The sequence below is a fragment of the Schistocerca piceifrons genome, chromosome 1 (genome assembly GCF_021461385.2).
Source record: "Schistocerca piceifrons isolate TAMUIC-IGC-003096 chromosome 1, iqSchPice1.1, whole genome shotgun sequence".
Classification (NCBI taxonomy): Eukaryota; Metazoa; Arthropoda; class Insecta; order Orthoptera; family Acrididae; genus Schistocerca; species Schistocerca piceifrons.
The window spans coordinates 185,851,647-185,865,620 of NC_060138.1; the positions used below are offsets into that span (position 1 = coordinate 185,851,647).

General features: G+C 46.1%; 1 protein-coding gene across 1 annotated transcript in view; it reads right to left on the reverse strand.

The window, feature by feature from the left end:
* Window positions 1–4,599: 4,599 nt before the first annotated feature.
* LOC124798530 overlaps window positions 4,600–13,974 on the reverse strand; it is a 244,191-nt gene continuing 234,816 nt past the window's right edge. The window contains exon 4 of the mRNA XM_047262016.1: window positions 4,600–4,792. Within this exon, the coding sequence (XP_047117972.1) occupies window positions 4,600–4,792 (193 nt within the window). The remainder of the gene's footprint in view (window positions 4,793–13,974) is intronic.

The following is a 13,974-nucleotide window of genomic DNA, read 5'->3' on the forward strand; positions in this document are numbered from 1 at the left end:
GTTTCAGACACAGATCTCTATGCACAGTTTATTTTTCTCCTTGAGCCGTCTAAAATCTACAATGTTTTTCGGTATACAGGAGAAAAATAAACTGCAGATGGAAACCCGAGACCAAAACTGTCATCCACCAAGGCATTGCATGCATAGCAGACAAGGCCTGTCTATGCGGCAGCTAGCTTCATCTTCTCCATTGGCGATCGTAGAAATCAGTCGCGGTCACTGAATAACAAACAATATTGCGAGACTTTCCGCCTACAGTCTGTCAGCATACAGTCATGTTTACTGTTAAAGGGGCACCCTGGTGGCAGGCGTTGCCGCCGATAACTTCAACGCTCTGTAGCTTCGTTGGATGACGTTTCCAGACACAGGTTCCTATCGTCAATTCGTTCCTCAAGACACCCTCTACAACCTCTCGAAGTTTGTCGCAGTATTTCTGGGACATCCTGTATAACTTGTAAGCTACAGCTAGCGAATCTGAAAATGATCATATTCATCATCGGTTTAGGGAAGGATGGGGAGGGAAGTCGGCCGTGCCCTTTCAAAGGAACCATGACGGCATTTGCCTGGAGCGATTTAGGGAAATCACAGAAAACCTAAATCAGGATGGCCGGACGCGGGATTGAACCATCGTCCTCCCGAATGCGAGTCCAGTGTGCTAGCCACTGCGCCACCTCGCTCGGTATGATCATATTAACAGGCTATGACAATACGACGAATAATTCGGCAGACAGAGACGTTCAAAGTCAAAAGTTTCTCACTCAGGTAAAAGAAAAGAAACAGTGGTATAAACGAAAAGCATCATCCAAAGCCACACAAGATCAACCATGCATTGCGAGAAGGAAACCTCATAAAACAACAAATAGGTACAAAATTCAGCATAATGGACAGGGTCGCTTATTGCAATGCTGACAATGTAAAATAAAGAACATTTGTTGCATGGAAATTATGAGCCTGTCCTGGGTACCTGTTCGGCTATACTGTCCAACCATAAAATTTTTTCATCGTCTTTCTAAGCCTTGGGAAGTACTTACGGCTATGTTTGCCTTATTCCTTCTTGATTCTCTTTAATAAGTTATTGGAATAGCTAGCGATTCCTGCAACCGTCTCAAACACAGTTTAAAATGTGATATTTAGTTCGTTTGCCTCCTGCGACATAAATTGAAGGCACGGCGTTTTATCACATGTGATTTTTTGTGAGGAACTTTCTCTGCACCTAAGGTGCGCAAAGAATGTTGTGCCACGCTGTGTACTGAAGAGAGAGCAACGAGAACACTCGAAGTGCTCAGTATGGCAGTCGACAGTGAAGTGAGTCAGTCGGCCCTTCAGAACGAAGGGATGCAACAGCTCAGCTCTCTGGGCGGTAATGATCTTCCGCAACGGGACCATATCACAATGGCTCATCAAAAGTATCCGGACAGGTATTATTGGACATTAATACGGGATATGTTCACCCTTGACCTTTACCACGGCTTTAACTCTGCTGAAAACAGTTTCAATGAGGTGTACTGAATGTCTGCACGGAAATGCTAGTCCGTTTTTCAAGAACAGGAACAGCAGAATGCAGTGATGTTGGACATTAGGGTCTGTAGAGATATCGACGTTCTAACTTATCCCAAAGATGTTCCATTGGGTTCAGGTAGGAACTGTGGGAAACAGTCGGTAATGCTATTGTCCACAAACCATCGCCTCACAAATATTGTTTTATGACAGGGTGCATTGCCATACAGTCATTATCTCCAAACTGTTCCTCTACAGTACGCAGTACATAGTGCTGTAAAATGTATTTATGTATTACTGCATTTAGCGTTGTCTTAAGTGTAATAAGGGGACCACCCGTAACCACTAACAACACCCAGACACCTAACATCACCCAGTCAATACTTCACTTTTGGCACTATACACGATGACATGTGACGTTCTTCAGAAATCCGGCAAACCCAAACCCTCCCATGGCATTGCCACAGGGTATAGCGTGATTCATCACTCCAGTCACTCATTTCCAATCAAGCACTATCCAGTGACGTCGCTCTTTACACCACCTCAAGCGTAGCTCAGCAGTGAATGCCGAAGTGAGTGGCTTACGAGGAGCTGCTCGAGCACTGTACCCAGCCTTTAACTTTCTACGCACAGTAATTGTACTAGCTGGACTGCTGGTAGCACTTTGGATTAGCGTGTATGTCCCTCAGCTGATGTCAAGCATTTTTTACAAACTCTGTGCCAAAGGCCTTGCCGCAGTGGTGACACCGGTTCCCTTCAGATCACCGAAGTTAAGCGCTGTCGGGCTGGGCCAGCACTTGGATGGGTGACCATCCAGTCTGCAGAGCGCTGTTGGCAAGCAGGGTGCACTCAGCCCTTGTGAGGGCAATTGAGGAGCTACTCGACTGGTAAGTAGCGGCTCTGGTCACGAAAACTGACAACTGTTGGGAGAGTCGTGTGGTGACCACATGCCGCTTCATGTCGGCGTCCAGCGACGCCTGTGAGCTTAGAATGATACGCCGGCCGGTCGGTACCGTTGGGACTTCATGGCCTGATCAGACGGAGCTTAGTTTTTACAAACACCCTCAGAAGTGCTCGACGGTCCCAGCCCGTCAGTACGTGGTCTTAGTTCAGCTGTGGTTGTTCCTTCGCATTTCCAGTTTAGCAGAGCTTTTTTTCTAAAAAAAATAGTTTGAGGGTACTCCGACATTGGATATAATGCACCGAAAATTATTTATAACCGAAGCATGGGATACTACCCGTCTGCTTTCAGCCATGATGTCATGAACATGTAGAACTAAAAAACATGGTATCGGAATCTTCAGTCGACTTTTAGATGCAGGAGAACAAGTAAAATAGTTTGTTAGTTTTCTGCTCATCTCTCACCTCCAACGTAACTTACAAGTTGCAACGAAAACAGGACACACTGTAAAACTTCGCACAACCGACAAGAATGGAACAGCAAGTGCAAACGAATAAAGAACAACAAAACAAAGATGGCAATGAATAGCGAAGGATCATGGTAGCGGGACCGTAGAGACATCTATCGGTAGCTCGGCGTCTGAGTGTACGCATATCCGTTTAGCACTACCATCGCCCACTATTGGCGGGCGAGGGCACTAGATGCTTGTCGAACTGGCTGCCAGCGATTCAGCTGTCGAGAACGGTTGCCGCAGCTTCGAAATGCTTGAAAAAGTCGATGACATCGCTTTTCCCACCAAAAACTGCACTGTATCGTTCGTATTGCAATAACGAACACGAAAAAATGAAATAAAAAAGTTACGTCCGTGAAATAAATCTTTGGCACTCTTCCATGTTCTCAACATCGTAAAAAAAATTACTTCAGCGACGAAAAAGTTTAGGGGTACGCATCCCCGAGCATTCCGCCAGAAAAACAGCACTGCAGTTTAGGCATATCAGAAATGAGTTTAGCAACTTTAGAAGGGTTGAAATGTCCCTGATGGATTTGTCACTCAGATTACATCCAATGACTTCTCCATATTCGAAGCTTGCTGAGCTCTCGGGACCGATCCAGTCTGCTGTTCCTGCTTCTCTGGTGACCACATAATACTCGCTGCTTTCTTTTTTATTGGTGGGCCCCATCAATAATAAAGGAAGCAGCGAGTATATTGTGGTCAATAGAGAAGTGGTACCTACTCGTCAATTCCGCATTACGTAGTGGTTTCCGGATACTTTTGATCAGTGTATACTGGTAGACATCACTTTACTGCCGCGACTTAGGTCGGCAGTGGAGGATGATACGGCCTCCTGGCACCAGCTCTATGGCACGCACAGGGCGTGAAAGCGACCAATGCGAACCTTTAAAGGGATTGTTGTGTACATAGTTCCGCGTAGTCAGCGCGTACACAACTTTCCCAATAGAGCGCGGCCCGCTAAGCACAACAGAGCAGGCGCAGCGCTCGTCCGTCTCCGCACTACGAGATAGCGCTGCCTTAGAGACGGACCAAATTCTGCTTCCGCCGACCCGCGTATTAATATGTAATGCAGCCAATGAGATTACTGCTAACGTAGAACCTTTTCTCCTCGCGGATCACACTCGCGCAGTGATACCTGAACGCGCGAGGTATTATAACGAGCGTACAGACCTCCAATCAGTGAGTGTGCATTAGTCTGTACCAGTCTGCATTAGTCTGCATTTGTCTGTACCAGTCTATAGTCAAGTTTCAGTCTGTGCCTAATAAGATTATCATATTCCTGTACATAGCCATGAAGAGAAATGTATAGACACTTTGTCAAGTATCAGAGATATGTGAGAACAAGATTAACGTTCCAAGACCAAAGGAACTTCAGATTGTCAATTGTAAACAGCATCCAGAATCAAGTTACGTAATGTCTATGATTTTTATTATTTTAATAAATGTGTGTGAAAATTAATCAAGTTCTGTTTAAGGTTAGTCACCGTCAATCTGCTACTCTAAGCGTGCAAGTGGCATTTCTATCGTCTAACGGCAGAAGATAAACACGCCACGATAAGACCACGAGACATATAGCTGACACTCGCCTACTTCGTTAGAGCGACAAGTCAAATAATCTGATGGTGTGTGTACCGAAGGACTTACAGTACGCACACCACAGGGATGGTTAATATTCTTACGGAGGAGCTTATTTAGTACGAGACTCTAGTAGGGGGTTTGGGTGTTGCGGCAGTACCTGCGTGAAGTCGGCGCCGAGGAAGCCCTGCGTGACTCCGAAGAAGACGGCGATGGGCGTGACGAGGCAATGGAGCGGGTCGCGCAGCAGGCGCGCCGATGCAGTCACCAGTCGCAGCCCCGACGCCTCCTCCTCGTCCGGAGCGCTGCGGAACCACGACAGAGCGACGCTGCTCACCAAGTCAACACACACACACACACACACACACACACACACACACACACACACTGGTACATAGAGCTACACGTTACTGCGCGCTATACAACATTTTGCGGCCGTGCACAGCGGCACTCGGTGAGGCTGTCCCCTGATGACACTGTTTGCATGCAGGGAAGTCGCTGGAATACTGTAGCGAAATACATAGGTTCGGCGCCGGGTGGAGGAGTTGGCAGTTCACGCTCAACACTAAGACATTCAGTGACGAAAAGCGCTGTACTGTGTGATTGCACGATTTCCGAACAATCACTGGAAGCTGCCAATAATTCTTCCGGGTTGTATGGCCGTGGTTCGTGGAACTCTTCTATCTCTGAAGTTTCGTCCAGAGCTGCGTTGGACATCTATGGAGGTGCTCCTGGTAGTGCTGAGTCTTGCCGACTCACGAGTTGGACGTCGAAGAAGGCCCAAATACCGTGGAAAGTGGGCGTGGTCCGGATTTCACGTGATAGGAGAGATGAACCTTTTCAAGGATAAAATGTAACTATCGATCATAGTACGTCAAAGATAAAAACTTCTCATCGATTCTGTAGCTCCACTCTCCATACATCGCTGAGTTTCACAACTTCTTATTTTCTGTGAAAATTATCACCATGTTTATATATTTCGATGGCTTCTCTATATGTAATATACACTACTGGCCATTAAAATTGCTACACCAAAAAGAAATGCAGATGATAAACGAGTACTCATTGGACAAATATATTATACTAGAACTGACATGTGATTACATTTTCACACAGTTTGGGTGCATAGATCCTGAGAAATCAGTACCCAGAACAACCACCTCTGGCCGTAGTAACGGCCTTGATACGCCTGGGCATTGAGTCAAACAGAGCTTGGATGGCGTGTACAGGTACAGCTGCCCATGCAGCTTCAACACGATACTACAGTTCATCAAGAGTAGTGACTGGCGTATTGTGACAAGCCAGTTGCTCGGCCACCATTGACCAGCCGTTTTCAGTTGGTGAGAGATCTGGAGAACGTGCTGGCCAGGGCAGCAGTCGGACATTTTCTGTATCCAGAAAGGCCCGTACAGGACCTGCAAATGGCGGTGGTGCATTATCCTGCTGAAATGTAGGGTTTCGCAGGGATCGAATATAGGGTAGAGCCACGGGTCGTAACACATCTGAAATGTAACGTCCAGTGTTCAAAGTGCCGTCAATGCGAACAAGAGATGACCGAGACGTGTAACCAATGGCACCCCATACCATCACGCCGGGTGATACGCCAGCATGGCGATGTCGAATACACGCTTCCAATGTGCGTTCATCGCGATGTCGCCAAACACGGATGCGACCATCATGATGCTATAACAGAACCTGGATTCATCCGAAAAAATGACATTTTGCCATTCGTGCACCCAGGTTCGTCGTTGAGTACACCGTTGCAGGCGCTCCTGTCTGTGATGCAGCGTCAAGGGTAACCGCAGCCATGGTCTCCGAGCTGATAGTCCATGCTGCTGCAAACGTCTTCGAACTGTTCGTGCAGATGGTTGTTGTCATGCAAACGTCTCCATCTGTTGACTCAGGGATCGAGACTTGGTTGGACGATCCGTTACAGCCATGCAGATAAGATGCCTGTCATCTCGACTGCTAGTGATACGAGGCCGTTGGGATCCAGCACGGCGTTCCGTATTATCCTCCTGAACCCACCGATGCCATATTCTGCTAACAGTCATTGGATCTCGACCAACGCGAGCAGCAATGTCGCGATACGATAAATCGCAATCGCAATAGGTTACAATCCGACCTTTATCAAAGTCGGAAACGTGATGGTACGCATTTCTCCTTCTTACACGAGGTATCACAACAACGTTTCACCAGGCAACACCGGTCAACTGCTGTTTGTGTATGAGAAATCGGTTGGAAACTTTCCTCATGTCAGCACGTTGTAGGTGTCGCCACCGGCGCCAACTTTGTGTGAATGCTCTGCAAAGCTAATCATTTGCATATCACAGCATCTTCTTCCTTTCCGTCATCTTCGTGGTGTAGCAATTTTAATGGCCAGTATTGTACTTCGATGGCCTCTCTATATATAATATATAAACATGGTGCTAATTTAAAAAGAAAAGAAGAAGCGGTGAAAGCGATATATTTACAGTGGCGCTACAGAATTGATGAGAAGTTTTTATCTTTGACGTACTATGATCGATAGTTATATTTTATCCTTGACAAGGTTCATCTCTGCTATCACGTGAAATCCAGACCACGCCCACTTTCCACGATATTTAGGCCTTCTTCGACGTCCGACTCGTCAGTTGGCAAGACTCAGCACTACCAGTAGCACCTCCGAAAATGCCAACGTAGCTTTGGACGAAACTTCAGGGACAGAAGAGTTCCACGGACCACGGCCACACAGCCCGGAAGAAATTTCGACAGCTGAAACATCCGGTCGTGAAAGCCTTCCTTGTGTAATCACTGGAAGCAGTCACTTCCATTAAACATTTAGTAGTATGCGCAAAGGAAACATTTAAAGTGGAACAACGACATAAAAATAATATTAAGAAAGGCACGTAACGTTCAGTCATAGGGAGAAATCTCAGGGAGTGCAGCCCCTTACGAAGAAATTAGCTTAGAAAGCTTTAGTTTCAACGATACGATAATGACGTTACTGTCACTCTTACTACATAATAACTAATGAGCCAAAACATTATGACCACTTAATTAATAGTTTCTTTGTCTATCTTTGAAACGAAACACGTAATTGACTCTGCATACGAGGTGCGGCTAGAAAAAAAACCGGACTGATGCTGGAGAAAACATTTATTTACAATTATTTACAATTTCATGTTATCTCCTTCAATGTACTCTCCTCCTCGGTCTCTACACCGCTCCATACGAATTTTCCACTGTTCATAGCAATGCTGCAGATCATTTTCGGGAAGTCCATACATTACTTCCGTCGCTTTTTCTTTTACTGCTTCAACAGTCTCAAATCTAGTTCCTTTCAAAGCTGACTTGACTTTAGGGAAAAGAAAAAAGTCACAGGGGGCCAAATCAGGTGAGTAGGGTGGATGATTTAAGATGGGAATGTTGTGTTTTGCCAAAACGTCTTCACTGACAACGCACTGTGAGCTGGGGCATTGTCTTGGTGATGGATCCATGATTTTTTTTTCTCCACAAATCGTTCCGTTTTCTCCGTACTCGCTCACGTAGGGTAGCCAGGACGCTAATGTAGTAATGCTGATTCACTGTTCGTCCCTCTGGTACCCAATCAATGTGCACAATCCCTTTGATGTCAAAAACAACAATCATCATTGCCTTGAATTTCGATTTTGACATTCGTGCTTTTTTTTGTCGTGGAGAACCAGGAGTTTTCCAATGCATCGATTGGCGTTTAGTTTCGGGATCGTAAGTAGAAAACCACGATTCATCGCAAGTAATAACATTTTGTAATAAGGTGGGATCACTTTCAATGTTTTCCAGGATGTCAGAACAAATCATTCTTCGGCGTTCCTTCTGTTCAATTGTGAGACACTTTGGAACCATTTTTGAACACATTGTTCATGTTGAAACTTTCATGAAGAATCTGCCTAACACTTTCCTTGTCAACTCCTGTTAACTCAGACACTGCTCTGATTGTTAAACGGCGATCTTGTCGAGCAAGTTTACCGATTTTTTCAATGTTTGCATCAGTTTTTGCTGACAATGGTCTGCCAGTGCGAGTGTCATCACTGGTGTCTTCGCGGCCATCTTTAAATCGTTTAAACCACTCAAACACTTGTGTTCGCGATAAACTATCATCGCCGTACACTTGTTGTAACATTACAAACGTTTCACTTGCAGATTTTCCTAGTTTGAAACAAAATTTGATGTTAACACGCTGTTCTTTCTGTACACTCAACATTTTCCGACGCACAGACAAAACGTCAACTACTTAAAACAGACGCCACGGGCAGACTGAGTGCAGGAGGCAGATGAAACTCGAGCAGTAGGCGGAGCGAGAGTCACGTGACAGGCCACGCGACTTTCAGCCTTATTGCATTCGTTTTATTGTTTCACCAGTACTAGTCCGGTTTTTTTCTAGCCACACCTCGTATCAGGGATCCGACAGTTTGTTGGTAGGTTTGTGGAGGTACACTATGTGATGAAAAGTATACGGACACCTGGCTGAAAATAACTTACAAGTTCGTGGCGGCCCCTATTGATAATGCTGCAATTTAGTGTGGTGTTGGCCCACCCTTAGCCTTGATGACAGTTTCCACTCTCGCAGGCATATGTTCAATCAGGTGCTGGAAGGCAGCCCATTCTTCAAGGAGTGCTGCACTGAGAAGAGATATGTCGGTCGGTGAGACCTGGCACGAAGTCGGCGTTCCAAAACATCCCACATGTGTGCTACAGGATTCAGTCCATTACAGGGATGTTATTGACGTGTAACCACTCCGCCACAGGCCGTGCATTATGAACAGGTGCTCGATAATGTTGAAAGATGCAATCGCCATCCCCGAAATGCTCTTCAACATTGGGAAGCAAGAAGGTGCTTAAAAATCAATGTAGGCCTGTGCTGTTATAGCGCCACATAAAGCAACAAGGGGTGCAAGCCCCCTCCATGAAAAACACGACCACACCATAACACCACCGCCTCCTAATTTTACTGTTGGCACTATACACGCTGGCAAATGACGTTCATCGGGCATTCTCCGTACCCATACTCTGCCATCGGATCGCCACATTGTGTACCGTGATTCGTCAGTCCACACAACGTTTTTCCACAGTTCAATCGTCCAATGTTTACGCTCCTTACTAAAAGCGAGGCGTCGTTTGGCATTTACCGGCGTGATGTGTGGCTTATGAACAGCTGCTCGACCCTGAAAACCAAGTTTTATAACGTCCCGCATAACTGTCATACTACTTGCATTGGATCCTGATGCCGTCTGGAATTCCTGTGTGATGGTCTGGATAGATGTTTGCCTATCATACATTACGACTCTCTTCAACTGTCGGCAGTCTCTGAGTCAACAGATGAGGTCTGCCTGTACGCTTTAGTGCTGTACGTGTCCCTTCCCGTCCCCACTTCACTATCACTTCGGAAACAGTGTACCTAGAGATGTTTAGGAGTGTAGAAATCTAACATACCGACGTATGACATAAGTGACACCCAATTACCTGACCACATTCGAAGTCCGTGAGTTCCGTCGAGCGTCCGATTCTGCTCTCCCACGATGTCTAATGACTACTGGGGTCGCTGATACGGAGTACGTGACAGTAGGTGACAGCACAATGCAGCCGGCCGCGGTGGTCTAGCGGTTCAGGCGCTCAGTCCGGAACCGTGGGACTGCTACGGTCGCAGGTTCGAATCCTGCCTCGGGCATGGATGTGTGTGATGTCCTTAGGTTAGTTAGGTTTAAGTAGTTCTAAGTTCTAGGGGACTGATGACCACAGATGTTAAGTCCCATAGTGCTCAGAGCCATTTTAACCAAGCACAATGCACCTAATACGAAAAACGTATGTTTTTTTGGGTGCCAGCATACTTTCGATCACATGGTGTATGTGGCACTAGATATCTACTCACGGGTCATGTAATTCGAGTAAATAAAAGGCCACTGATTTGCTTACGCGGTGACAGCGCCCGATAGAGACCTAGATGAGTTTCATAGGATAGACATCAGGCGAATTTGGTTGCAGAGACATCAAAATGAAATCACTACAATGGTCCTCAAACTACAGTAGTGCGTTTCTGGCTCCGACATACGGACAATTATACAGCTGAAAGCCCGCACGGTTGGTCGTGTGGTCTAACGTACGGCTTTCCGGGCGGGAAGGAGCGCCGGTTCCCGGCACGAACCCGCCCGGCGGATTTGTGTCGAGGTCCGGTGAGCCGGCCAGTCTGTGGATGGTTTTTAGGCGGTTTTCCATCTACCTCGGCAAATGCGGGCTGGCCTCAGCTACACTATGTCGGCGATTACTGCGCAAACAAGTTCTCCACGTACGCGTACACCACCACTACTCTACCACGCAAACATAGGGACTACACTCCTCTGGTGTGAGACGTTCCCTGGGGGGTCCACCGGGGACCGAACCGCGCAATAACCCTGGGTTCGGTGTGGCGGAGGTGTGAAGTGGACTGCGGTAGTCATCGTGGGGTTGCGAATCACTGCAGCGGCGGCGGGGACGGAGCCACTCCGTCGTTTCTAGGTCCCCGATTAACATAACATAACATACAGCTGAAAGATGACTTCGGCGTCGGGGAAGACATCAAGCATGAAGGGATGAAGATGGTTCGCAGCTACCAGCTTGTCTTCGGTTGCTACCACAAGTCCCATGCAAGTACCGGTCGCGCGGTTCCAGACTGTAGCGCCTAGAACCGCTCGGCCACTCCGGGCGGCCCAACTTCAGTGGCAAATGCTGCAAGAGAGTCGTTGTGACTGACGGTATGATTTAGTGTTAAATTACGAGAGCATCGTTTCTAGAAGAGTCAACCAACAATTGCTGCATCCAACGGATATCTCCCGAAAAGACCACGAACGTAAAATTAGAGAGATTAGAACTTATACGATTTTTACTTATAATAATTCCTATTCCTGCACTCGTTCGAGCCTGGAACAGGAAACGGCGCACGTGACAGTGCTACATCCGTAAGGTGTCTTGCGGTCGGTACATGTATGTGCAAACGCAAAACCGGATTTATGAGAGCTGAGCTGCCGAACGTTGCCGACCTCTTCTTCCCGCCGCTCGTGGATGAATTTGAAACAAGTATACTATTTCGCGCAACAGTAGATGGCAGAAAATATGTAGAAGAAATTCACATGTGAAGCAAAACATTAGCTGTCATTTTCGCTTTGGGTGAAACAGTTCACATCTCGGGCAGGCTAGTAGCTACCACTTCTTTGTGTCATGTTCGCTGTCTGAAGCGCATTTGAAGATGACGATCTTAGCACTGGGCAACATGATACGCTCTGTGTATCAGAAAATCACGAGCCTGTAGCAAATCTAGTTTTTTTTCACTGAATGACGTTTCGACTCCGAATAGAAAGCTCTTCGATCGTCGAGGTACACAGAATGTAACTGCTTTCCTCATCTGTATTCGTTATGTTGAGGGATAAACGCCATTCGCATTTAGTTTTTCGAATTCGTGGTGTCTGTTGTGTAAAAGGCTGTTTTGCGCACAGCAGGTTCCGTCATGAAGTCATGAACATGATGATGAATATGGATACAAATACAGACCGCTGACGCGACGGTGCCTCCAATACTTAAATGTTGAGTGTAGACTGGATTACAATCACATTTACTAAGCATTAAACGACTACTACAGAATATTTGGGTTTGGTTTGGTTTGGTTGTTTGGGGGAAGAGACCAAACAGCGAGGTCATCGGTCTCATCGGATTAGGAAAGGATGGGGAAGGAAGTCGGCCGTGCCCTTTCAAAGGAATCATCCCAGTATTTGCCTGGAGTGATTTAGGGAAATCACGGAAAACCTAAATCAGGATGGCCGGACGCGGGATTGAACCGTCGTCCTCCCGAACGCGAGTCCAGTGTGCTACCACTGCGCCACCTCGCTCGGTAAATATTTGGAAAGTAAGTACTTTAGGTTTGCATGTAAATGTCAGCAGCTGAGAACAAAGTTGCACTGACGCGGCGCCATCTATTGATTTTCACGAAGTCACTCAAGTCGTTGTTTTAATTCGGTAGTCATTTGACAGTGGACGAAAGCAAAAGACAATGCCTTCGAAAATTGTTTGTCCTACAACTTGAGAAGCACATTCCAGAATTCGATTTTTGTGCGCAAACGAGTCTACGCCGCTCAGATTCGTCGTGGGTTGAGCCTACTTTAGGTGCCGAGAGCAATGAATGAAATAAAGGTCAAACAATGGCGCCAAGACTGTTAAAAGTGATCGTGCAAGTATACACGATTAAGGACGGAGCAACAAGGTCATTTCACAAACATAAAATAGTGCAACAACTGCACCAAAAGCTGCGATCTGATCAAGTGACGGTGAGTGCTCTGGCTGATAAATTTCACCTTGTTGGGCTCACCACTATTTGGCCGATTGTCGTTGTAAACTCGGATATCACCAATTATATGGAAAATGGGTACTAAAAATGGATAATGACCGACACAACCAGCAAAGCATGTCAAGATTCTGGCTTTCCTTTAAGAACTTTTCGACCAATCACCTGCAGTCGTGAAATGCACCCAGCGACTGTTAGCTATTCACGCACTTGAAGTACACTTTAGGCTGAAAAAAAAAACGACGCACCACAAAGAAATTATAAGAATGGGACGGACATGGGTAGATGTGATGTACCGGGTGATCAAAAAGTCAGTATAGATTTGACAACTGAATAAATCACGGAATGATGTAGATAGAGAGGTACAAATTGACACACATGCTGAGAATGACATGGGGTTTTATTAGAACCAAAAAATACAAAAGTTAAAAAAATGTCCGACAGATGGCGCTTCATCTGATCAGAATAGCAATAATTAGCATAACAAAGTAAGACAAAGCAAAGGTGATGACCTTTACAGGAAATGCTCAATATGTCCACCATCATTCCTCAACAATAGCTGTAGTCGAGGAATAATGTGAACAGCACTGTAAAGCATGTCCGGAGTTATGGTGAGGTATTGGCGTCGGATGTTGTCTTTCAGCATCCATAGAGATATCGGTCGATCACGATACACTTGCTACTTCAGGTAACCCCAAAGCCAATAATCGCACGGACTGAGGTCTGGGGACCTGGGAGGCCAATCATGACGAAAGTGGCGGCTGAGCACACGATCGTCACCAAACGACGCGCGCAAGAGATCTTTCACGCGTCTAGCAATACTTTTTTTTTTGGTTCTGATAAAACCCCATGTCATTCCAAGCATGTGTGTCAATTTTTACCTCCCTGCCTACATTTTTCCGTGCTTTATTAAGTTTTCAAATTTATACTGACTTTTTGATCACCTGGTACATGGACAGAGAAAAAAAATGATTACAGTTTCAGAAAATTTGGATGATCCATTCAAGATAAAGAACTTTCAAATTGACCAAGTCAATGACTCGTTGGTCCACTTATGGCCCTTGTAAAAGTAGTTATTCGGCTTGGCATTGATTAATAGAGATGCTGGGTGTCGTCCTGAGAGATAGCGTGCCAAATTCTGTCCAACTGGAGCGTTACATA